The 27549-nt window shown below is 41.8% G+C and overlaps 1 protein-coding gene across 1 annotated transcript in view; it reads left to right on the top strand.

Moving 5' to 3' along the window:
• The window catches only part of LOC124796318 (mucin-12-like), a 304314-nt gene that overhangs the window by 98442 nt on the left and 178323 nt on the right, over positions 1-27549 (top strand). Inside the window, exon 7 of the mRNA XM_047260448.1 lies at positions 24871-25005. Coding sequence (XP_047116404.1) covers positions 24871-25005 — 135 coding nt within the window. The remainder of the gene's footprint in view (positions 1-24870; positions 25006-27549) is intronic.

Genomic DNA, 27549 nt, shown 5'->3' with positions numbered 1-27549 from the left:
GTACCTGGACTGTGAATGCCTTGTGAAAATCTATGAGTGGTTGACCGTTGCTTCAGGGCATCGGAACTGGCAACAACCATCCTGCCAGGCAGCCGTTGCCATGGCTTGGTGGTGCCCGTGAGGTGAGCCCCTGTTGGGAGTGGATGGTACCCCGGCGGACGTTTGGTGCATTAAATGTGTTAAAACTCTCTGGCCACTCTTCTGTGGCCTTGTCTCTTCCTGGAAATAGTTCTGTCTCAGTTCCTGTTTCTGCTTCCCAGCCTTATCCTCCTAGGCCACTCCCCTGGGAGGAGGGCCAGGTCCGCCGGCTTGGGACAAAACCCTTTCCACGGTTCCTTGTCTGTACCAGGACTCAGGCAGAGACTTTTGTGCCACAAAACCCCATTTCTTTGTGGAACGTATTGAGGACGGGGTTGGTGAGTTTCATTTATTAAGCAAGATGAGATCTGGCTCTCTCCTTGTAAACACAACTTCTGCCAGTCAGTCGGCCTCCCTCTGTGCATGTGACCATTTAGGTGACAACCAATGACTATTGCTCCTCCCAAGTCACTCTACACGATACAGGGTGTAATTTTCCGTAGGCATCTTCACCTCCAGTTCGGTAATGAACGTAGGTCTAATCTGGAATGATGTGGCATTCATTTCATCCAGCATGTCCAGAGAGAACTAAAGGACCATCGTGTAGACACTGGCGCTTTCATCCTGGCATTTGAGGGGGTACCCTTCCTGAAAAGGTCAAGGTATTGGTGTACAGATGTAACACGAAACAGTACATTCCACCTCCCATGTGCTGCTTCTATTGCCTCAGGTTCGGCCACATGTCCTCACTGTGCGATGCCACTCCCAACTGTGATGACTGTGTCCACCCTCTTCATGTAGAGAGCCCTTGCATCCCACCACCTAATTGTGTAAACTGCTCTGGTCTCCATTCTCCCCACGCACTGGAATGTCCAGTATACGTGATGGAAAAAAGGAATTAAGAAAATACAGATCCTTGATGCTCTCAGCTACTTCAAGGCCCAGAAGAAGTTTGACAGACTTCATCCTGCATATCTCTCCTCTACCTTTGCCTCAGTTACATGTTCCCCCCTCCCCACCCTCATCTTGCGCCCCTTCCCTTTTCTCACTCTCACTGGCTCCCAACCCTTCCCCTGAAGGAACAGCCCCCCCCCCCCCCCTCCTCCTCCGCCAGGGAAGATATCCTTTTCCCTGTTGCCTGCCAGGATGTGGCTCCCTGTCAGAATGCCCCTCATCGGCGTTCTCATGGTAGAAAGCCTGCAACTATGTGTCAGACGAGGGATCTGCGCTCTGAGGGCACCAAACACTCCCCCCCCCCCCCCCCCCCCCCCCCATCCATCTCTCTGTCCGATCCTGACATAATGCCTCCTATTGCGAGAACGAGGGTTACTTAGCTTCCTGGGGAGCCTATGACCTCCCCTCAGCTTCTATCTGGCTATCTGGACTCTAGCCCCACGATAACCCAATGGCAACGGAGATTACTGTCGCCTACCAGAAATTCAACAACTCATTTCCTCTTATTCTGCAATCTGTCTTGCTCTTCAGGAAATGCACTTCCTTGATGACCACCCTCCAATGTTTCATGGTTATCGGGCATTCCTACCCCGCGTGGGGTGTGCCACTTCGACGGATAGGGGTCTTCTAATTGACCAACTTATTACAGACATTGATTTATGTCTCTTTAATGACAGTTCCCCTACCCACTTCAATGTTGCTTACGGCACCTTTTTTGCTGTTGATCTCTCACTCTCCTCACCTGCACTCGCAGCTCCCCTACATTGATTACCCCTTGATGGCCTTCGTGACGGTGACCATTTTCTGGTGATTCTATCGTCATCATGCCACCGACAGGTCCCCGCATTGGGCATTCGACAGGGCCAGTTGGCCTTTGTATATGTCTGCTGTGCACTTTGACATCTCTCTCAGTTTGCATTGATACATTTGTGCAAGACTTCTCTGCCGCTCTTTTTCATGCTGCTGGCACTGCTATTCCCTTATTCACAGGCCTCCATCATCATTGACAGGCTTGGATTCTATCCATAACCATATTATGCAACAGTTGGACGTCCCAGAGGCAACGTATGTTCAGGGTCGCAAACCACATTTGGTCACGGGTGGCTCCCCCTCCCCCCCCCCCCCCTCCCTCCCTCCCTCCGCCCCCCCTTCCCACCAATGATGAGACAGTATAGCTATCCCTGATTTTAAGCCTGGGAAGAACCCAATGTCTCTGGACAAGCTACTGCCCGATCAGCCTGATGAACATACTTTGTAAACTGCTTGAGAGGATGGTTAACTTCTGGTTATGTTTGGTACTTGAATTTTGAGGCCTTTTGTCCCCATATCAGTGTGGCTTGCGGGAAGGACACTCTCCAGCTGACCATTTACTCAGGTTAGAAACTGCAGTCCGACGGGCTTTTACAAATAGCTGGCACCGTGTTGCGGTCTTCTTTGACCTACTCTGCATACAACACGACTTGGCACCATCACATTTTAGTTACCCTCCATGATTGGGTCTTTCGCGGCCCCCTTAAGATTTTTATCCGAGAATCTTTATCCAGGGTGTATGTGTCCCAGGTAAACCGGTAATTTTTTCATCTGGGAGAAAACCGAGGGAAACCCAGGAATTTTACGTTGGGGCAATCCAAATGAAGTGGTCCAATAAAAATTAAATTGGTTGCTTGACCATTTTTTAATTTTTTAATTTTTAATATGTGATTACCCTGTATTTGAGAAGTTCAAAACAGTTTTTTAAAATAATTTATCTTGCACCTTTACTGGATGGTGGCTATTTTTATTTGTAGGTGCGCAACGATTTTTTAGTCTGGAGACATTAGAGAAAATTTGAATATGTCTGCACTGGGTTAAGTGACAACATTGAAATTGACATGATTGTTTTTAGAAAAGTGTCCTCTACAGCATTGTCTATTACACAAAATACCCTAAGTTCAAAAATAACCAGTCAAAATGAACTCCAATTTTGGTATCCAAATTTTCAAAAAAATCCCCTTTTCAGGCCCAAAAATAACAAACAAGGGGTGTTTTATGAGAGTCTATTTTTTCCTATAGTTAGATATCATACATTACTGGCCTCATATAGAGCAAGAACACTTACAAATGTTTCCTTAATTTTTTATGAATTTTTGAAATTTCAAAATTTTCGTTTTTTGTGAAGTTTGGGGTTAGTTATCTCAGGTGAGACTGAATATAAAAATTATTTTTGCACAGTTTGTACACCTATATGATAGCAGCATACTGTAAAAATTTCAACATTGATATCAATGATATGAATTTTTGAAAATCAGGAGATAATTCACATTACTCTACAACTGATCTCGTGGCTTTGCCTGTTCATGTGAGATATTTGTGGGATATAATCAATTATTATTGAAGTAAGGTACTGAATTATATACAAAAAGTGGAAACATCACTGAAATTAACATTTGTATTATTTTGACATGCTTAAAATAAATATTTTCAATTAACATCCTTAGAGATGCAACTGTTCCTAAACCTGGTAGTGAATGTTAAGAACACTTATTTCTTCAGACAGCTTCTGTGACATAGATTAAGATCTCCCATTTGCTGTGTTAAGTTCAAGCACTGAAAGTTTCCTTTAAACATTTTTCATTGGTATCCAAACTTTGTCATTAGTAGACTTCTTGAATTATGTTCTTGGGCCAGCAGGGTGGTAAAAATGCACAAAACATTATTGTTTTCCAAACTTGTTCTTTCTACCTCTGCAAGCCACCACTGCCCATCATACACACATGCCACTATGTCGTTCAACATTAAAGACAGAGATGTAATTTTACTGACACAATGATCATAAATTTCGGTTTCGAACTAAGTTTCCTGCAATGCCAAGGAATTTGTGGAAATGCCATGTTCCTTTTACTGCTATACAGTTTTCAAATCTGGTTTGAAGTGTTGTTTTCGTATGCAGAACCACTTCTTTCTTGATCAGAAAATAGGATATGTCTTTAATATTATCCTTGCAAAAGACATACATGTCCTTACTCTGAGAATTTGGTCTGTGGTTGGTCTTTGTAGGCTGGCTTTACTTACTTCACGTTTTGTTGTACCTCCTACCCCATCACATGCATTTTTACCATGGCAAGATGCAAAAAAAGTGCCATTCAGCCTCCAACCCAGTCTTCTTTGTGGTTGCGCAGATTTGAAAAATTCTTTTTGTTCTTACATTAACCACCACTTCCATCTGAAAAGTATATCAGCTTCTCAACCTTCTTTTATGTAATTTGTTACATACTTTTGAAACACATGTACAGCCAAAGTGTTATGCTCCAAGTAGTCGCTTAGAATGCAAATTGAAGAACTGCGAACTTCATCTTTCTCATTTTTAAAGTAGAGATAAATCGATGCACTGTTGCCTGGTCATTGACCCAGTGGTACTTGTAGTATTGCATCCTGAATCACAAATGTAAAATTTTCTTCAAAATCAGCTAGCATTATGCATTCAATTTCATGAAGTTGTGGTTCTTTCCCCCCCTCCCCTTCAAGAAACTTACTTTGGATTTTAGAAACATAGTGGTGACTTTTGAATTTTTGAAGTAAGTTATCAATTAAAGATTCCAAGTACTCTTCCTGAGATTTAACCACTGTTATCATTTTTGCCCTGTCAGTTGTGATCCACTGTTTGAAGGTAATACTATCTGGCATTTCCTCCTCATATTCGTGAAACAATTCAATAACGGTTTCCTTACCAGGGCATTTAGTACACAAACTCATCATGCAGTCAAAACTGCCGGCCAGTGTGGCCAAGTGGTTCTAGGCGCATCAGTCTGGAACCGCGCGACCACTACGGTCGCAGGTTCGAATCCTGCCTCGGGCATGGATGTGTGTGATGTCCTTCGGATAGTTAGGTTTAAGTAGTTCTAAGTTCTAGGGGACTGATGACCTCAGTTGTTAAGTCCCATAGTGCTCAGAGCCATTTGAACCATTTTTGCAGTCATAACTTAGTGTCATAGACCATTAAATCTAGTAACCCTTTGTAATTAAGATCACTGAGTTTTGCACCCACAATCATCAGTTTGACATTTTGATTATGTAAACGTACTCATACAGAGTGTGTCTCTGAGGATCCAGCCAAAATACACCACTTAGGGCAGAGGTCAGAAAATTTTGACCTTCCAATTTTGCATTCAGGGTGAGAATTTTTGAAAGCTACATAAAGTTCATTTAAATTTGACAGCACTAGTTGTTTCTGCTTTGTTACTTTAACTCCATTTATAGCAATTCTTTTGCTATCTTTGCAAGCTGGGCACATTCTACTGTTTTCATCGTCTTCAAAAAACTGCTGGAACTTTTTAATTGTTGTACTCCTTTCTCCTTTCCTAAAACTGGAAGAATGCCTTGCTCTTTCACTAATTTTCGAGTTAGTTTAACCAAATGATGAAAAACTTTGAATTCAGTGTGTCATGAGAACAGACCAAGTTGGGTTTCACATGATTGATGTCTTCGGAATCCATGCTGGTTGGCATTGGGGTGGTCATTCTGTTGAAGATACTTCATTATGTTTGAGCTCAGAACATGTTCTAAGATTGTTTAACAAATTAATGTCAAGGATATTGGACAGTACTTTTTTCAATCACCTCTACTATCCTTTTTGTAAAAGTGTGTGACCTGTGCTTTTTTTCCAAAAACTGGGCACGATTTTTTGCTCGAGGGATCTACATTACATTGTATTTTGAAGAGGAGCTAACTCAGCCGCAAATTCAGTATAGAATCTGGCAGGGATTCCATAAGTGTGTGACCTGTGCTTTTTTCCAAAAACTGGGCACACTTTTTTGTTCAAGGGATCTAAAATAGATTGTACTTGGAAAAGGAGCCAAATGTGTTTGATACCCCTCATGCTGTGAAAAGTATTCCAGACAGCTATAGTAGAGACAAAGAAATCAACATACGATATTGCAAGGCCTGTGTTGCTCTGATTAAGATGCAGAATTCCTTTGGACATGCATACATGTCCAAAGAAACTTTGCATTGCAATCAGAATAACACTCGCACTCCAGTATCTTATTTCTCTGCCAATTCTGGGTGTGCGACTTTCAAGTACAAAATATGACCTCCATCGGAATATACGTAATAAATGTAAGAGTTTAGGTCGTAGACGCGTGGTTGACAAAATATGCAAATTTGGGTCTGGCCATCAGTCGTGCACGGATAGCCAAATGGTGAGGCAACTGCTCGTGATAAGCTGGAAATCCTGGTTTGTGCCCCAGTCAGACACAAATTTTCATTGTTGTCACTCCATTCTACAGCTGATGGTTGTCCTTATTTGCAGTTGCAAATACATTTAATGTATGAAATCAACGTTGTCAAATACATAATTGACAATATGTAGCACTTGGAAAAGGCCCTTCAGTGCGATACACAGTTGATAGCTCCAGCTGTTAAGCTTTTTTTACATAGGAGCTCACTTCACTACCGCAAGTAAGTACTGAGTTAATAACTCCACTATATAAATATGAGTGCAGTGAGTTTGTTTCTCACCTAACAGTACTGGACAGCAAATGCTGGGGATGTATATAGTCTGTCCATAAACTGAAAAGTGAGCAGTGTTCATGGTGGGGAAGTTGCCTTTCCCAGAAGAACGTTACAGTTGCTGTGCAGGATGACTAAGAATCAATTTCTCCTCTAGCAGTTTAGAACAATGTGCAAAGATTTACATAGATTCTGTCCATATCCAGGATTGGTATTAGTGTTACTTGTAACTCTTACCTGCATTCCGTGTAGTGTTAAAGCATTTTGTGCAAAATAAATACAGTATAACCTCGCTTTTACGTTCCCGGAATTAACGTTTGCCCGCCACTTACGACATTTTTTATCACTCCCGTCAAATTTCCTGTGTCCACAATGTTAATTTGCACCTGATTTTTCGTCAACATATTTATAATTTTCTGGCGTTTTGCACATTATGAAAAAATGTTTGTGGAGGAAAAATGGCGCTGACATGATTTTGGCAGTCCAGAAGTGTTTACAAATATTACATGGTTAAGTTTCTTGACACCAGGGCACTCTACTCAGTAGGTTTGAAACGGTAAACGTGTAAAAGTTTGAACAATTCGTGCTGTATCTCCCGCTGCTGCCAAGCTCTGCTTGGCATTGTGGCTCATGGGAGTAACTAGGTTTGTTCGAATGAAGATATCATGACCAATCCCAACCATTTCCAAACCGTGTCTGCTGCACAAACTCAGTTTCATTATTGTTGTGATTATTGTTACACGTTTGTCGGACCATATTTAGCGTGTTTTGCCATATGGCCGCTTGTAGTGCTAGTTGACACAGTCGTACATTTTGCATTGTTCAGATGTTTTTAGTTTAAACATAACGCCTGTTACATATTTTATTCATGCTAAGCAAAGCGTGTTTCGAGAATTTATTCTCATTGTCAAGTGCAGTATTTATGTATGTATTTTTATGTGATGTTACACAAACAATGTGAGTGATAGATTTCTCTCTCTCTCTCTCTCTCTCTCTCTCTGTCTGTGTGTGTGTGTGTGTGTGTGTGTGTGTGTGTGTGTGTGTGTGTGTGTGGTTTTCTACATAACTGATAAGGCACTAGAAGACGACTACAGTGCAAGAGTTGGAGAGTAACACATATTCAAGCCCGCACAAAATACTTATTTACATATTTGCGCTTGACAACGAGAAAATATTCTCGAGAAGCGTCATGCCAAGCATGAAAAAATACGTAACTAGTGCAGTATATCATTATTTAAATAATGAATGATAGCTGCAGGCTTTCAAAAACATTGATTATGAGATATGAAATTCAGTCCAATGTTCCTACTTCCCAGACAGCTATCAGTTCCAGTTTCATTAGAGATAATAAACCTTCATAGTCCCTGACAAGTCTTTTGATGCCTGTTATGTACATATATGATACATAAAGTGCAAGGGAGTATCCTATATGTAACTTTTACAGCTTAAAATGTTATTTCCAACATTTTACATTTTCTCGAGTCTTAACCATTTTTTTGAAGTACCTTGAAAAGTGTAAAAGCGAGGTTTCACTGTATTTCCTGGGCATCTGCACATTTTGCCACCAGTGAGTCATAAGGTGCGCTGTGGAGGACCCATACAACTATGTGAAACACTGTTTAGTTGCTTCTCATGACATAGTGGGGTAGATGGTAGCAAGTCACCTGCTTGACCTCCTATTTGAAGACCTATGAAGGAGGGAAGTGCATTAACATAATCCAGTGACCTATGTTCCCTCATGCTTCTACCTCACACATCTCCCCATCCCCTCCTCTACCCCACCCCACCCCCACCCTGTTAGAACCCTGGAACGTAATTTATCGCTTAATATAGCTGCACTGCATTTAGATTCAATACATTTAATGTTTTATACCCCACTTCATTCAAAGATAAACGTTAATTTTATCCAGTAAGAACAATATTTTTAATGACCTGCAGTGTTCCATTCGCTGAATGTGGAAACTATTAATCGTAGAGAAAAAAATGAATAGAACCTTTTTTTGTAGGAAACTTAATATAGTTCAATTTTATATTTGGAAATATTTTCCTAGAAGCCCAAGTTTTAGGATTATTCGAGAAGAACGTGATAAAGTGATCTTTAAACCCATCTGATCCCAGGTTCTCTCACCCCCACCAGTCAGAATTTTTATTATGTTGTTCACGACACTCCCTCCTAGCATGTGCAAAAATTTTCTACTATACGATTTTTTCCTCTAATTTTCTTTCATTTTCTGGGCTATTTCCTCTGTTTTAATTGATTTTAGCCTGTTTGCCTCTTTTCCTGCCGCGTCTTATTTTTCATTTTAGAAGTAGCACTCTGTTAATTGTTAATTAGTGGGTGCTGTCCTCCTCGTTAAAGCTTTTCCTATGTTGGATGGGTGGTGGGATGGCTATAAGAGGGCCTGCCCCTTAGCCCAGTGGGACACTAATGTGCAGCCTTAATTATTTGTCTCACCTTGTCGTATTATTGACAATCCAACTGATATCGATTTCATTTTCAGTTTTTTCTGTTTTACTTTTTTGGATCTCTTGGCTAGACAGCTTTCTTTATTTTATATCTGTCTTCGCTGATAATCATGTTGAATAGGATTGCCTGTCGGCAGGGTTTCTTTTTGCACAATTGAGTTTGGGGAACCACGTGTCTGCTGTAACCTATGTACAGACCCAATCCATATACTTTTACTTCTCCATAAACCGTTTTTTCAGCTTTGGCACCATTATTACCTTCACTTCTTTCCTTTTACAACTCCTACATACTTTCCTTATCTGAGGAGATTCATAGTGGATATCACTACCTCTGGTGAATGAACCCTAGACTGAGGGACTGATGACCTTGCTCTTTGTTGCCTTACCTCCAACCAACCATACCTGTTCTGTGTAGCCATACTGTTCACATCATGTTTCCTGTTGTGCTGTAGTGATTTGGACACATCATATCTGTGTTTTCTGGTGATGCTTTAGGTTTATGTCACTTTGGTTCAGTTCTGGATTTTGTTTAAAAGCTATTCCATTTCACTGTATTCAAACCTGAAGATGCTTGTTACAGACTGAAATCAATGGACTGAGAACAGTATTTTTTGATTATGAATGGAAATAAAGAAAGAACTTCAAGAACGTGTTCTGTGTTCTTTAGACTCTGTGCAAGGCGAAACTTGCCTTTTGTTAATAGTTTATGTAACATTATTAATAGTCATTATTAATGGTCATGATAAATTAGGGGTGCTCATAACTGTGTAATAAATGTCACTTAACCATTTTTGTATAATTCAAACACTTTTAAGAAGTTACATGTTTCTGAGATAAAATTAATGAATTTTTGAAATCGGTTGCATAATTTTATCAGCTGATTTAGTTTATTTTATTTTGTTCTGGCTTGCTACTGGTATTTGAAAATACGATTTTTTCATTATGATAAATGCAATTTTTTCTGGAATAATAGACATTATATAGACAATATAATGGAAGGAAACATTCCACGTGGGAAAAATTATATATAAATACAAAGATGAGGTGACTTACCGAACAAAAACGCTGGCAGGTCGATAGACACACAAACAAACACAAACATACACACAAAATTCAAGCTTTCGCAACAAATTGTTGCCTCATCAGGAAAGAGGGAAGGAGAGGGGAAGACGAAAGGAAGTGGGTTTTAAAGGAGAGGGTAAGGAGTCATTCCAATCCCGGGAGCAGAAAGACTTACCTTAGGGGGAAAAAAGGACAGGTATACACTCGCACACACGCACATATCCATCCACACATACAGACACAAGCAGACTGCTTATCCCGCCACGTTCCACGTGGGAAAAATATATCTAAAAACAAAGATAATGGCACGTCGATAGACACACAAACGAACACAAATATACACACAAAATTCTAGCTTTCGCAACCAACGGTTGCTTCATCAGGAAAGAGGGAAGGAGAGGGAAAGACGAAAGGATGTGGGTTTTAAAGGAGAGGGTAAGGAGTCATTCCAATCCCGGGAGTGGAAAGACTTACCTTAGGGGGAAAAAAGGATGGGTATACAGTCGCGCGCGCGCACACACACACATATCCATCCACACATATACAGACACAAGCAGACATATTCAAAGGCAAAGAGTTTGGGCAGAGATGTCAGTCGAGGCGGAAGTGCAGAGACAAAGATGTTGTTGAATGACAGGTGAGGTATGAGAGGCGGCAACTTGAAATTGGCGGAGATTGAGGCCTGGTGGATAACGGGAAGAGAGGATATATTGAGGAGCAAGTTCCCATCTCCGGAGTTCGGATAGGTTGGTGTTAGTGGGAAGTATCCAGATAACCCGGACGGTGTAACACTGTGCCAAGATGTGCTGGCCGTGCACCAAGGCATGTTTAGCCACAGGGTGATCATTACCAACAAACACTGTCTGCCTGTGTCCATTCATGCGAATGGACAGTTTGTTGCTGGTCATTCCCACATAGAATGCGTCACAGTGTAGGCAGGTCAGTTGGTAAATCACGTGGGTGCTTTCACACGTGGCTCTGCCTTTGATCGTGTACACCTTCCGGGTTACGGGACTGGAGTAGGTGGTGGTGGGAGGGTGCATGGGACAGGTTTTACACCGGGGGTGGTTACAAGGGTAGGAGCCAGAGGGTAGGGAAGGTGGTTTGGGGATTTCATAGGGATGAACTAAGAGGTTACGAAGGTTAGGTGGACGGCGGAAAGACACTCTTGGTGGAGTGGGGAGGATTTCATGAAGGATGGATCTCATTTCAGGGCAGGATTTGAGGAAGTCGTATCCCTGCTGGAGAGCCACATTCAGAGTCTGATCCAGTGCCGGAAAGTATCCTGTCACAAGTGGGGCACTTTTGTGGTTCTTCTGTGGGAGTTTCTGGGTTTGAGAGGATGAGGAAGTGGCTCTGGTTATTTGCTTCTGTACCAGGTCGGGAGGGTAGTTGTGGGATGCGAAAGCTGTTGTCAGGTTGTTGGTGTAATGGTTCAGGGATTCCGGACTGGAGCAGATTCGTTTGCCACAAAGACCTAGGCTGTAGGGAAGGGACTGTTTGATGTGGAATGGGTGGCAGCTGTCATAATGGAGGTACTGTTGCTTGTTGGTGGGTTTGATGTGGACGGACGTGTGAAGCTGGCCATTGGACAGATGGAGGTCAACGTCAAGGAAAGTGGCATGGGATTTGGAGTAGGACCAGGTGAATCTGATGGAACCAAAGGAGTTGAGGTTGGAGAGGAAATTCTGGAGTTCTTCTTCACTGTGAGTCCAGATCATGAAGATGTTCTCAATAAATCTGTACCAAACTTTGGGCTGGCAGGCCTGGGTAACCAAGAAGGCTTCCTCTAAGCAACCCATGAATAGGTTGGCATACGAGGGGGCCATCCTGGTACCCATGGCTGTTCCCTTTAATTGTTGGTATGTCTGGCCTTCAAAAGTGAAGAAGTTGTGGGTCAGGATGAAGCTGGCTAAGGTAATGAGGAAAGAGGTTTTAGGTAGGGTGGCATGTTATCGGCGTGAAAGGAAGTGCTCCATCGCAGCGAGGCCCCGGACGTGCGGGATATTTGTGTATAAGGAAGTGACATCAATGGTTACAAGGACGGTTTCCGGGGGTAACAGACTGGGTAAGGATTCCAGGCGTTCGAGAAAGTGGTTGGTGTCTTTGATGAAGGATGGGAGACTGTATGTAATGGGTTGAAGGCGTTGATCTACGTAGGCAGAGATACGTTCTGTGGGGGCTTGGTAACCAGCTACAATGGGGCGGCCGGGATGATTGGGTTTGTGAATTTTAGGAAGAAGGTAGAAGGTAGGGGTGCGGGGTGTCGGTGGGGTCAGGAGGTTGATGGAGTCAGGTGAAAGGTTTTTTAGCGGGCCTAAGGTTCTGAGGATTCCTTGAAGCTCCGCCTGGACATCGGGAATGGGATTACCTTGGCAAACTTTGTATGTGGTGTTGTCTGAAAGCTGACGCAGTCCCTCAGCCACATACTCCCGGCGATCAAGTACCACGGTCGTGGAACCCTTGTCCGCCGGAAGAATGACAATGGATCGGTCAGCCTTCAGATCACGGATAGCCTGGGCTTCAGCAGTGGTGATGTTGGGAGTAGGATTAAGGTTTTTTAAGAAGGACTGAGAAGCAAGGCTGGAAGTGAGAAATCCTGGAAGGTTTGGAGAGGGTGATTTTGAGGAAGAGGAGGTGGGTCCCGCTGTGACGGAGGACGGAACTGTTCCAGGCAGGGTTCAATTTGGATAGTGTCTTGGGGAGTTGGATCATTAGGAGTAGGATTAGGATCATTTTTCTTCGTGGCAAAGTGATATTTCCAGCAGAGAGTACGAGTGTAGGACAGTAAATCTTTGACGAGGGCTGTTTGGTTGAATCTGGGAGTGGGGCTGAAGGTGAGGCCTTTGAATAGGACAGAGGTTTCGGACTGGGAGAGAGGTTTGGAGGAAAGGTTAACTACTGAATTAGGGTGTTGTGGTTCCAGATTGTGTTGATTGGAATTTTGAGGTTTTGGAGGGAGTGGAGCTGGAAGTGGGAGATTCAGTAGATGGGAGAGACTGGGTTTGTGTGCAATGAGAGGAGATTGAGGTTTGCTGGAAAGGTTGTGAAGGGTGAGTGAGTTGCCTTTCGGAGGTGGGAAACCAGGGGATTGGATAGTTTTTTGAGGTGAAGGGTGGCATGCTGTTCTAATTTGCGGTTGGCCTGTAGGAGGATCCTCTGAACAGCCGGTGTGGATGTGGGAGAGGAAAGATTGAGGACTTTTATTAAGGATAGGAGTTGACGGGTGTGTTCATTGGCTGAGTTGATGTGTAGGAGAAGGATTAGGTGGGTGAGGACAATGGATTGTTCAGTTTGGAACTGGTATAGGGACTGATGGAAAGAAGGGTTGCAGCCAGAGATGGGAACTTTAAGCGTGAGGCCTTTGGGGGTAATGCCAAATGTCAGACAGGCCTGAGAAAATAAAATACGCGAGCGTAATTTGGCTAGGGTGAAGGCATGTTTGCGGAGGGAATGTAAATAAAACTTAATGGGGTCGTTGTGGGGGTGTTGTGAGGGTGATATGGTATTAGAAGGTGAAAAGTGTAACATGAGGCTGAAATGAAAATGAAAATAAAAATATATGGGGAGAGATAAAGGTGAACTAGAAAGTAACTGGAAATCTGTTGTGAAAAAAGGCAAAAATGTGTTGGTTAAAGCTGGGCTATGTTGATCCTGTGGTGAACTTGGGTTGGTAGACAACGATGTGCACAAAGGTTAGGTGGTTGTGTTGCCGCCAAAACACGTTAAAGGATGGAGAAATTCAGGAAATTTTCGAAAAAACTGCGTGTAAATGTATTAAAAGGAGTGGTTTTGTGGTGGCAGATTATGAAAATGAGGCTAACAATTGTCTGGCGAAGAAATAATGACGTTAAACCAGTGGGAAGCGGCTAAAAATTATCAGTGATGTGGGAAAAACAGAAATGGAAATAAAGCGAAAGTTATCAGAACTAGCCGAAATGGTTGTTTAATAGGTGAAAGGAACTGTTTGTGAACCAGAAACGGTGGATTTTATAGCAGCGGTAGTGTTGAAAGCGGAAAAAAAAATTTTTTTTGGTTATGGTTTGGAAGTGGGTGACGTATTATTGAGTATATATAGGCGGGATAAAATTGTATAGTAGATTACGGTAAAAAGGAGAAGGTGAATACAAAGTCAAACTACTGGCAAAAACAGAAAGAGAAAATAAGACGACAGAAAAGATTTCGAAATGCAACAATGACAATAACAAACGTAATTGTTGGGTTCAAATTAATGATATGAATAGAGGGAAACATTCCAAGTGGGAAAAATATATCTAAAAACAAAGATGATGTGATTTACCAAACGAAAGCGCTGGCACATCGATAGACACACAAACAAACACAAATATACACACAAAATTATAGCTTTCGCAACCAACGGTTGCTTCATCAGGAAAGAGGGAAGGAGAGGGAAAGATGAAAGGATGTGGGTTTTAAAGGAGAGGGTAAGGAGGCATTCCAGTCCCGGGAGCGGAAAGACTTACCTTAGGGGGAGAAAAGGACGGGTATACACTCGTGCGCACGCGCACACACACACACATATCCATCCACACATATACAGACGCAAGCAGACATATTCAAAGGCAAAGAGTTTGGGCAGAGATGTCAGTCGAGGCGGAAGTGCAGAGGCAAAGATGTTGTTGAATGACAGGTGAGGTATGAGAGGCGGCAACTTGAAATTGGCGGAGATTGAGGCCTGGTGGATAACGGGAAGAGAGGATATATTGAGGAGCAAGTTCCCATCTCCGGAGTTCGGATAGGTTGGTGTTAGTGGGAAGTATCCAGATAACCTGCACGTCCAGGGCCTCACTGCGATGGAGCACTTCCTTTCACGCCGATCACCTGCCATCCTACCTAAAACCTCTTTCCTCATCACCTTAGCCAGCTTCATCCTGACCCACAACTTCTTCACTTTTGAAGGCCAGACATACCAACAATTAAAGGGAACAGCCATGGGTACCAGGATGGCCCTCTTGTACGCCAACCTATTCATGGGTTGCTTAGAGGAAGCCTTCTTGGTTACCCTGGCCTGCCAGCCCAAAGTTTGGTACAGATTTATTGAGAACATCTTCATGATCTGGACTCACAGTGAAGAAGAACTCCAGAATTTCCTCTCCAACCTCAACTCCTTTGGTTCCATCAGATTCACCTGGTCCTACTCCAAATCCCATGCCACTTTCCTTGACGTTGACCTCCATCTGTCCAATGGCCAGCTTCACACGTCCGTCCACATCAAACCCACCAACAAGCAACAGTACCTCCATTATGACAGCTGCCACCCATTCCACATCAAACAGTCCCTTCCCTACAGCCTAGGTCTTTGTGGCAAACGAATCTGCTCCAGTCCGGAATCCCTGAACCATTACACCAACAACCTGACAACAGCTTTCGCATCCCACAACTACCCTCCCGACCTGGTACAGAAGCAAATAACCAGAGCCACTTCCTCATCCTCTCAAACCCAGAAACTCCCACAGAAGAACCACAAAAGTGCCCCACTTGTGACAGGATACTTTCCGGCACTGGATCAGACTCTGAATGTGGCTCTCCAGCAGGGATACGACTTCCTCAAATCCTGCCCTGAAATGAGATCCATCCTTCATGAAATCCTCCCCACTCCACCAAGAGTGTCTTTCCGCCGTCCACCTAACCTTCGTAACCTCTTAGTTCATCCCTATGAAATCCCCAAACCACCTTCCCTACCCTCTGGCTCCTACCCTTGTAACCACCCCCGGTGTAAAACCTGTCCCATGCACCCTCCCACCACCACCTACTCCAGTCCCGTAACCCGGAAGGTGTACACGATCAAAGGCAGAGCCACGTGTGAAAGCACCCACGTGATTTACCAACTGACCTGCCTACACTGTGACGCATTCTATGTGGGAATGACCAGCAACAAACTGTCCATTCGCATGAATGGACACAGGCAGACAGTGTTTGTTGGTAATGATCACCCTGTGGCTAAACATGCCTTGGTGCACGGCCAGCACATCTTGGCACAGTGTTACACCGTCCGGGTTATCTGGATACTTCCCACTAACACCAACCTATCCGAACTCCGGAGATGGGAACTTGCTCCTCAATATATCCTCTCTTCCCGTTATCCACCAGGCCTCAATCTCCGCCAATTTCAAGTTGCCGCCTCTCATACCTCACCTGTCATTCAACAACATCTTTGTCTCTGCACTTCCGCCTCGACTGACATCTCTGCCCAAACTCTTTGCCTTTGAATATGTCTGCTTGTGTCTGTATATGTGTGGATGGATATGTGTGTGTGTGCGCGCGCGACTGTATACCCATCCTTTTTTCCCCCTAAGGTAAGTCTTTCCACTCCCGGGATTGGAATGACTCCTTACCCTCTCCTTTAAAACCCACATCCTTTCGTCTTTCCCTCTCCTTCCCTCTTTCCTGATGAAGCAACCGTTGGTTGCGAAAGCTAGAATTTTGTGTGTATATTTGTGTTCGTTTGTGTGTCTATCGACGTGCCATTATCTTTGTTTTTAGATATATTTTTCCCACGTGGAACGTTTCCCTCTATTATATTCATATCATTAATATGATAATAAGACACATTCTATTACGCGCCAATACCATAATTCTAAGACTGAAATGAGTTGAAAACATTAAAACTTGTATAGTGTACAAAACCAAAATTGATACACCCAGAAGAAAAGACCATCAGTTGATACGTAACTTAACCAATATTAATTTGGTTTGAACTGAATGTTAGAAGTAACAATTGTACAGGATGTCAGACATTATATGATGCTGATACTTGATAGTGTTGGTTGAGTAGATAAACAAGGATATAGAGTTCTTCACAGGGCAATAAATGTTGAAAAGAATGCAGGTCTGCAGTGATCAGGCAGTGGACTGAAAACCATAAATAGTTTATTTATGTTGTTCTATGCTGATGCTTTTCACAAATAAGGGAAAGCTGCCCATTTCATCATCATCATAATTATTTTCATAATCGTCTTGACCACCACCATTTTTCTGTACACAGGGCTGCACACATTCAATTGTCAATCTTCACACATTAATTTATTCAGAACGTGGAAATATGTTTACAAGGATGTCTCATAAATTTGTGATTATTATTTCACATCATTCAGTTTTTTTTTAAAAATGTTTATTTATTTCTACAACTACCCTTATTCTAATGACTACATTTATTCTAAATACTGCCATTACTTAAAACTATGAAAGTTTCACATTGGTCTCCTGTTTAAAATAATAAAAACATTTTCACAAATACAATACAGTTCAAAAGTCAAAGAGTAAATAGCTGTTTCCATATTTCACATTATATTCTTCAAATCAATCAGTACCTTGTCTACACACTTCTAAAATTAGCCTGTGTGTTACTTCTGGGTATAAGCAAGTGCCATTCCAGATTTCTTCCAGATCTGCCCAGCCATTTCAGCATTATGGAGTAACAAACTTGAACACTAACTTTAACATTTATAATATGTATGGGATGCACTTCATACAGTAAACAGTTATCACATAATATATGCACACTCATGTGTTTAAATGAAAGTGTTGTGAGCATTTTGCTCTGTGCTTTTTAATTTTTTGAAAGGTAAGAACAAAATAAAAATGACTGGCCCCAGAAAAATTGATAAGACTGCAAAGCAATACTTGTCTGATAAAACTCTCAAGAACATTGTATAGATGTGCCATCACAAAACATCTGTTGAATTAATTGAAAATGCAAATGGGTAGATTAATAACCTAATAACTACAGTTATGTGGATACATAACAAACAATGTACAACTGATGAAGAAAATTTGCCATGACTTCTAAAGCAGGAAGCTTCTTACTGTCTCTGAGTAGTATATTTTTTCTAGTGTGCCATGCCTAGTGATGAAATTCACAATCTGCTGTTGAGTTACATTTTGCTTCCAGGAAGCGAAGCGGATGTGGAAATTAATTCCAATCCATTTGCCACAGTCTGCTGCTGTTGTACATGAGTAGATCATATTTAAAATACAAGTTAGAACTAGAAGAGTCTGCTATTTTGTTTGTGACCAGTTTATCCTGGACTGTCCAGTGGTCACCTCATTTCTTACAGAAATGAATCTGAGGTTACATCATTGTGGAAGATTACTTTCTTTTGTACTTGTGCATGAATCCCATTATTTTAAAGATTGGAGCTCTATTACATTTGGTGCACATTTATATCAGTGAATAAAAGTGATGAATGTAAATTTACTGCATAAGTCTTTAGGCATGCTATTCCAACTTGAATGCCCATACGCAGATGGCTGGGCTCCTGTGAGCATGAGTGGGCAAACAGCTAATACACAGATAGATAGAGTGCTGGGCTGTAGCCTACTCGATCATATGCCTCTGTGGAGCATATGAATACAAGGGTGGGCTAACAGCCCCTGTGTGCAACAGAGCAGTGTCTGAGTCTGTGCAAGAGAACTGGTGAGTAGCCCAAACTATCTCTACCAATCCGCTGCTGACTGGCATGCATTTAGTGGTGTCTGCACCCAGTGTGGGCAGTGTTGGAACAGCCCTAGGTAAGGATTCATTTATTCACAAATTTTTTGTCTTTCTGAACTTACGAGGCATTATGTTTTCCTTAGTATTTTTGGTTTTGAAGCCTTAGCAGTCTCTGTCCTGATTGTGCTTCTGTTCACATGCACAATCAGCACTATCAGTTTCTGGAATCCATATTGTTTTTACTATCTTTAGTGGGAACAGTTGTTCAAGTTTAAGCACCTAGGAAATGTTGGATTATGGGCCACACAAACTTGTAATAACGTTTTATTTACAGCAGTGTTTTGATAATATCAGATTGTTATTGCTACTGTATGCTGTACCATACAACAGATAAATCTACATGTACATGGACACTCTGCAAATCACACTTAAGTGCCTGGCAGAGGGTTCATCAAACCACCTTCACAATAATTCTCTTATTATTCCAGTCTCTAACAGCATGGGGAAAAAAGGAACATGTATGTCTTTCCACGCGAGCTCTGATTTCCCATGTTTTATTATGATCATCTTTTTTCCCTACGTAGATTGGCGTATTTTCGCATTTGGAGGAAGTGTGAAGATTGTGATTGAAATTTTGTGAGAAGATTCTTCCACAATGAAAAATGCCTTTGTTTTAATGATATCCACACCTAATCCTGTTTCATGTCCATGACACACACTCCCCTATTTCGGGGAGACTGACTGATAAGGATCCCACACTGCGCAGCAGTATTCTAAAAGAGGATGGACAAGCATAGTGTAGGCTGTCTCTTTAGTAGATCTGTTACAGTTCCTAAGTGTCCTGCCAATAAAATGCAGTCTTTGTTTATCCTTCCCCGCAGCATTTTCTGTGTGTTTCTTCCAATTTAAGTTGTTCATAATTGTGATTCCTAGGTATTTAGTTGAATTTATGGTCTTCAGATTTGACTGGTTTATCGTGTAATGAAAGTGTAACAGATTCCTTTTAGAATGCCAGAATCGCTTGTGTATTACTCGATAACGTCCCATCAGCTACTAAGAACTGTTACCCCTCTGTCAGGAAATCACGAATGTAGTCACATAACTGAGACAGTATTCAATAAGCATGCAATTTCACTACAAGCCACTTGTGTGGTACAGCGTCAAAAGCCTTCTGGAAATCTAGAAATACGGAATCCATTTGAAATCCATTGTCAGTAGCACTCAACATTTTGAGTGAGTAAAGAGCTACTTGTGTTTCACAAGAGCAGTGTTTTCTAAATCTGTGTTGGTAGTCTGTGGTGGAGGCCACAGCAAACAATTTGCCACATCAGCATCTTGGCCTTTTGTTGTGTATTCACCTCTGTAAACAGAAGTATAGCCTTTTGTATGACACCATTGATAAGATAAAGCATGAATTTTAGAAGAATGTTAATGAAGTGTGCTCTTGGGGGGCATGTTTCAATAAAATCTTATTGGCATTCAAGCTGCGTGATTCGAATAAAATACTCGAGCTTTCAACAGCTATTTCCACTAACATCAGTAGTAAAATACCACTGGATCAGTAGTAAAATATCACTGGCTGCTGAGGCTGGTATGTTGTTCTGCTTATATAGATGTGGTAATAGTGCCTGGAGTCTTCCAGAAAAGGCTGAAGTAACACATGCATGGGTTGGCAAGATGGGCAGCTCCTAGAAACTCATTCCCACCAAGTCACTGAGTGGCAGCAGGTGGTGCAAGGGGTGGGAGTCTCAAATGAAACTGTCACTCTTGCCTCACCATAAGTGTCACACATCTTTCTTTGCTTCTGTTTGACGTGCAAGGCTCCAGCCCCATGCCCTACTGTGTACTGCCAGTCTTGGTTAAAAATGTTACAGTTTATTCTAATCTCAGTTTCCTTCTTTACAATTGAGTCCCAGTATGACGATGCTTGAGCCAAGACTCTTTGTCTTTTCAAAACATATTTTGTGTTTTTTTCCCCAGGCAGTGTTGAGCTATGGCTGACTTACAGGCTCCCTTTGATTAATGTGTCATTTGTGGCCATCAACTGTGTGAATCTTTTATCCTTTGTATATTCTCCTTCTTTGGCGTGGGGCACCATAAATGCTGGGCACCCTGAAGACATATGACATATTTAACGGATGTAAAATATCTTGTACCTTTCACTGATCTCAGTCCATGTTTCTGGAGCTCGCATTGTGTCTTGATAGTTACTGCCTCACAGTGTAAAAATAATACAGCTGACTTGGCATATTCTGCTGGTTCATGACATGTCCTTTGATGCCAACAGCTGAAAGTGTTTGCAATTTTTGCCTTATAGCTAAAATTTTCTTCAAAGGCTAGTCTCAAATGCTGCAATTGAGACTGTAGGTGGCTTTTGTCATAAATAATCTTCGCTCTGTATACTAATGTGTTCAGATCCATATTCTTGTGTGCGGGGTGGTGAAAACTATTTGGAGTACTAGCGAGTGTAGGTTGGTTTCCTGTACACGGAATGAACAAGCTGGCCTCCTGGTTTCTGATCAACTAAAATATTCAAGAATGATAGCTTACTATCCCTCTCATCCTTGCAAGTAAATTCAGTTTCAAGGTACACTGCTCATTAGTTTGACAGAGCTGCAGTGCATTTTCCTCGTGATGCCAAATAAGGAAGGTCATATAGTTTACAGAAAACCAACCCACACTGACTGGGTCTTGAACGCAAGTAGTTTTCATCACCCTGTATACAGAAAGTGGTCCTGTTAATATGTGAAGCAAAGATGATTTCTGATGACAGTTGTCTACAGTCTTTTTGCAGCATTTGAAATTTATGCTCAGAGAAAATGGGTACATGAAGTTTAAACGCAGCCAAAACCTCTCAGACAAACAGAAGCTAAACGATGTCAAAGTTAGCGTAAGGAGGGCTATGCGTGAAGCGTTCAGTGAATTCGAAAGTAAAATTCTATGTACCGACTTGACAGAAAATCCTAGGAAGTTCTGGTCTTACGTTAAATCAGTAAGTGGCTCGAAACAGCATATCCAGACACTCCGGGATGATGATGGCATTGAAACAGAGGATGACACGCGTAAAGCTGAAATACTAAACACCTTTTTCCAAAGCTGTTTCACAGAGGAAGACCGCACTGCAGTTCCTTCTCTAAATCCTCGCACAAACGAAAAAATGGCTGACATCGAAATAAGTGTCCAAGGAATAGAAAAGCAACTGGAATCACTCAACAGAGGAAAGTCCACTGGACCTGACGCGATACCAATTCGTTTCTACACAGAGTACGCGAAAGAACTTGCCCCCCTTCTAACAGCCGTGTACCGCAAGTCTCTAGAGGAACGGAAGGTTCCAAATGAGTGGAAAAGAGCACAGGTAGTCCCAGTCTTCAAGAAGGGTCGTCGAGCAGATGCGCAAAACTATAGATCTATATCTCTGACGTCGATCTGTTGTAGAATTTTAGAACATTTTTGCTTGAGTATCATGTCGTTTTTGGAAACCCAGAATCTACTGTGTAGGAATCAACATGGATTCCGGAAACAGCGATCGTGTGAGACCCAACTCGCTTTATTTGTTCATGAGACCCAGAAATATGAGATACAGGCTCCCAGGTAGATGCTATTTTTCTTGACTTCCGGAAGGTGTTCGATACAGTTCCGCACTGTCGCCTGATAAACAAAGTAAGAGCCTACGGAATATCAGACCAGCTGTGTGGATGGATTGAAGAGTTTTTAGCAAACAGAACACAGCATGTTGTTATCAATGGAGAGACGTCTACAGACGTTAAAGTAACCTCTGGCGTGCCACAGGGGAGTGTTATGGGACCATTGCTTTTCACAATATATATAAATGACCTAGTAGATAGTGTCGGAAGTCCCATGCGGCTTTTCGCGGATGATGCTGTAGTATACAGAGAAGTTGCAGCATTAGAAAATTGTAGCGAAATGCAGGAAGATCTGCAGCGGATAGGCACTTGGTGCAGGGAGTGGCAACTGACCCTTAACATAGACAAATGTAATCTATTGCGAATACATAGAAAGAAGGATCCTTTGTTGTACGATTATATGATAGCGGAGCAAACACTGGTAGCAGTTACTTCTGTAAAATATCTGGGAGTATGCGTGTGGAACGATTTGAAGTGGAATGATCATATAAAATTAATTGTTGGTAAGGCGGGTACCAGGTTGAGATTCATTGGGAGAGTCCTTAGAAAATGTAGTCCATCAACAAAGGAGGTGGCTTACAAAACACTCGTTCGACCTATACTTGAGTATTGCTCATCAGTGTGGGATCCGTACCAGATCGGGTTGATGGAGGAGATAGAGAAGATCCAAAGAAGGGCGGCGCGTTTCGTCACAGGGTTATTTGGTAACCGTGATAGCGTTACGGAGATGTTTAACAAACTCAAGTGGCAGACTCTGCAAGAGAGGCGCTCTGCATCGCGGTGTAGCTTGCTCGCCAGGTTTCGAGAGGGTGCATTTCTGGATGAGGTATCGAATATATTGCTTCCCCCTACTTATACCTACCAAGGAGATCATGAATGTAAAATTAGGGAGATTAGAGCGTGCACGGAGGCTTTCAGACAGTCGTTCTTCCCGCGAACCATACGTGACTGGAACAGGAAAGGGAGGTAATGACAGTGGCACGTAAAGTGCCCTCCGCCACACACCGTTGGGTGGCTTGTGGAGTATAAATGTAGATGTAGATGTAGAAAAGTTGTGAACACTTGCAGGTGCCATTGCTGAAGTTTGCATCATGAAATGGGAGGGCCTAAGCCTTCATTGCTTTCATAGTGTGGGGCAATGACCAGCAACATGTGCTGCAGAGATAGGAGTCGAGACCAGTGTTCCACCCACCTCTGAGATATGAGATATGTTACGCTCCATTAAAGACTACAAAATTCCTAGTGCCCTGTGTTTATGGTGTCTTCTACAAATGCAGCAGCATATACTTAAGCCAAACAGTTTTTGCTGCCATTGAGTATTTTACTGAACACAAATGACATCAAATATTAGGGAGCTTGTGAAGTGGACCGTGGCTGAACATTGGCTGGAGACAAGACACAAAATACAGTTTGAAAAGACAACAGTCTTGATTTATATGTCATCATATTGGGACTCCGTTGGACATGGAATGAAAGCCAAGGCAGATATTTGATACTCATAGGGACGTGGGAGTGACAGTTTTAAATGTGCTCAGAGCCCTCATGCCACCTGAAATCACTCTTATCTCACAACAGGCCAGAGCTGCTAAGAGATGCTCAAATCAGCTTGCTGCACCTGTGTCTCTTCAGCACTCTCTGGAAGGTTCCAACGCTGCTGGTGTGCTTGTGTAAGTGGAGCAATAACACCGTGACAGTCACGACAGTCGGGGGTTTCTACTCCTGGTTGTGGTGGTGGTGGTAACAGTTGTCAAAAGCTTGAGCATTTTATTCTTAATGACATGATATGAAAAACAGTAAGATTTTGTTCATGTTAATTAAATATGTGCAATACAATACTTGCCGAGAGTGACGGAATAGTGAACATGAAAAAGAAAAGATTGTAAAATGCAGTGCTGATGGGTAATGTTAAATTTCAATTAATATAACATCATGTAAATAGAAGTACTCAGGATTGAACACTGCAGAAACATTTGTGGCTACTTACCAGGAAATTATAAGTGCACAAGTGAAACTACCAGACATTAATCATCATAGCAAAAGTAAAATGGTTGATACTGTACATGTAAAATATTATTCTGTCTTACATTTTTAACCATAATTTAATATTGCAAGTTACTGTCCAGTTGTTGCAATATATAGCATGGCCACATATGAACTGCACATATGCCATACTCAACCAGATCACTGTAAACAGGATGTAAAATTTCACCTTACCTCGTAACGTTTCTTGTTTGGTCTTCAACTACACAAGACAGCAGAAGTAACTCACATTTGGAGTCATATATTCCTGTTTTCAAAAAACACCAAAAATTAAGCAGTACAGTCACCTTTAAAATTTATTTATGTGTGAGAAGCAGATATGTAACATTTTTCAAAATTAGTTTTAAAGTGTACCTGACTCAATTCTGTGACCATCATTAGTGATTCAATTGTGAAACTGTTCTCTGAAGTTGTTGGCAGTGGCTGTGTGAATCATTGTGGGTAGAATGACTGCAACTTGGATAGAATGAATGCAACTTCTTGAAGTGGAGGTTTCACTATCAAGGTGTACTGCACAGGAAATGTTTTGTAATATTGGTACTGAGCTTTTTCTCCTGGTCAGATGGAAGGGAGCTGAGAATGATCTCTTTGAGGTGGTTGAATGTGCAGGATTACATATGAAATATATCACTCTTTCTGTCTAAATGATCTTGCTTTCCTAATGTTTCATATTTACTTTTTCAGAAAGCGACTGCTTGAATATCAGCCAAGGCGGCAATCCAGCCGACTAGAGAAGCTAAAACAGCAGAAAGAGGAGGAAGAGCGGTTACAACAAAAAGAGGGTGAGAGACAACGACAAGAAAGGGAACGTAAAGAACGGTTAGCAATAATGGTTAATCTTTTAATAGTGTAGAACTGTCTTCTTTGTGATTTAGATAGTAATGGTGGAGAATTCTTGTATGCCCATTCAGGCACTGACACTCATTAGAGTAGGGTAACGGTTCAGGTACTCTGACAAACTTTCAGTTTTAAGTCTTCCGTTCCTAAATTGTGTAAAATAACAGCAGGGTGTATATGACCTGGGACAACCGGGCGATTCGGGAAAAACCTGGGAATTTTTCCATCCGGGGGAAAACCGGGAAAAACCTGGGAATTTTTTAGAATTCCGGGAATTTTTCCTTGTTTTAGTTTTCAGTTAAACTTTTGTAACATTCACTGGTAAGAACCAGTACTCTGACACAGGATATTACTGTATCCCGTTACTGCAGAATAACTCTTCAACAATAAAACATAAACGAGAGGAAAAACTAAAATAACTTAAATTGCAAAGGAAATGTGTCATATACAACAACGACACACAGTGCTCGTACAAGCGTGTGCCAACAGCAAAATGTGTCAAAGGCTTTAGGAAGACTATGCTATGCTTCATAACAACAAATTGCCTCCGATGAGTGTGAAATCTCAACTGTTTACATGAGACTCTCTTTAGCAGTTAAGAGCGGACTCGTGAGCATGCGCAGTTGAGTCGCATTTGAGCAGTACATTGTCCCGCTTCTGGCTACATGAATGTTGTTGTTGACTGTGCAAGTAGTTGCAGCAAGCAGCTAGATGCTACCGGGAAAAGGGGGCACCAAATTCATATTCTTGAGGAAAAAAACTTGTTTCACAAAGCGCTTAGTATCCAGCGCACGTTGGTCTACAGATTATTCATATGATTCTGAAACACATCCCTGTTGGTTTTTGAACATTTTTGAACACATCCTCGTCGCATCTAGAAATAAACTTTCCCAAACAAAAGGGGACGGGGCTATACGAGCTGAGCGGAGTAAAGCCAAACGGGTGAATGCCAATTGCCGTCTGATTATGTGGTTGATTCGGTTTGCGAATGATCAGTGTTGTTATAATTACTAGCAAAATCCTTAGATTCAGACTACCAGAATGGAAATAAATGACTAACAGGAATAATAGGTGAGAAAGATTACATATTGTCTTCTTGATGTATCCAAGAAAATGAAATTTTGACAGAAAATTTTTGGCCAGATCGCTACACTAGTAAGGACCAGTTGTACAGTCCCTGGCCAGCAGCTGCGTAAGTTCTGTTCTGGAAGTAACGCGGAAAATGTGTTGTACAAATACGTAACAACGCCTAACCGGAGAATAATCGCGGGATAACTAAACCTGTGATTCTAGCAGGGTTAGTGAAGTTAATCGGCGAACAAATTTTGACCATGACAGGAATAGTTACACAATTGGTGATGACAAGATTGTTTGTTAGAATGAGGAAGGAGAAGAAACGGGGACATTATACAAATTATGGAAGAATAAGACGATTCAAAGTTTTTATAACAATTTCATAATACTACTTTTCGATCTCGTGCTTGAGAAACTGGTGCGTGTGAATGAAATGTGAAACTATTTCCTAACATTAAGCTTTTTGCTTGTAGTAGGCATAATAGGCATTTTATATTGGTACTTAGTGAATTATATTCTGTCTTGTTATAAAAATGGCCATTTCTGCCAAAACAGTCTCGTTTATTTGGTGTGTGTTACAAAATTGCTGCAATATTAGAAAGGCCTATTTTGTTTTATCTAGCAGACAGTGACAAAATAGACATAATCAGATCGAGAAACCACACCAGTCTTGGGTAATATTTGTGTTAACAGCTTTTTCAGTATTAGATAACAACATTTCGATTTTTCATGTAGCAAAACGTTTGACGAACTTTGATGAGGTAATAGATTCTTTCACAGAAAGGAAAGCACGCCATGTAAAGCTGTAGCAAGATTAGAGAGACAAAAAGTCTGGGAACTAAGAATTGAAGAAATGTGTACTTTGTTGCTTATCTCTTGTCTTTATTGGTTTTATGTATCCTATATTTAATTTTATGTCACACAAAACAGCAAGTTATTAGCTAATAGGCAATAAAGAGTGTATATTTTCTGAAGAGTTCTTGTTCTCCCGACTACAAATAATCTCATCCGCTATTAAGAGCGAGGTGTGTGTGGTGGTGGTGTGTGTTTTTTTTTTAAAAAATATAGTATTGACCCGGTTAGCAAATATCGTAGATCAAGGGATGATGCGCAGAGCAGTCTGAGTTTAGTGGGTAGTCTCCACGTGACCCATGTTTATATTTAGTGATTTTGCTGTTTCTCCCTTGTTTACTCTCACGTCAAATGAAAACAAAACAGATATCTGCGGCCAGGCACTATCAAATGAATTAAAAAATGGTTCAAATGGCTCTGAGCACTATGCGACTTAACTTTGGAGGTCATCAGTTGCCTAGAACTTAGAACTAATTAAACCTAACCAACCTAAGGACATCACACACATCCATGTCCGAAGCAGGATTCGAACCTGCGACCGTAGCGGTCGCTCGGTTCCAGACTGTAGCGCCTAGAACCGCACGGCCACTTTGGCCGGCA

This window comes from Schistocerca piceifrons, chromosome 4, assembly GCF_021461385.2.
Source record: "Schistocerca piceifrons isolate TAMUIC-IGC-003096 chromosome 4, iqSchPice1.1, whole genome shotgun sequence".
NCBI lineage: Eukaryota > Metazoa > Arthropoda > Insecta > Orthoptera > Acrididae > Schistocerca > Schistocerca piceifrons.
The sequence above is the reverse complement of the archived record's forward strand: the minus strand, read 5'-3'. Positions and strand labels throughout refer to the sequence as shown.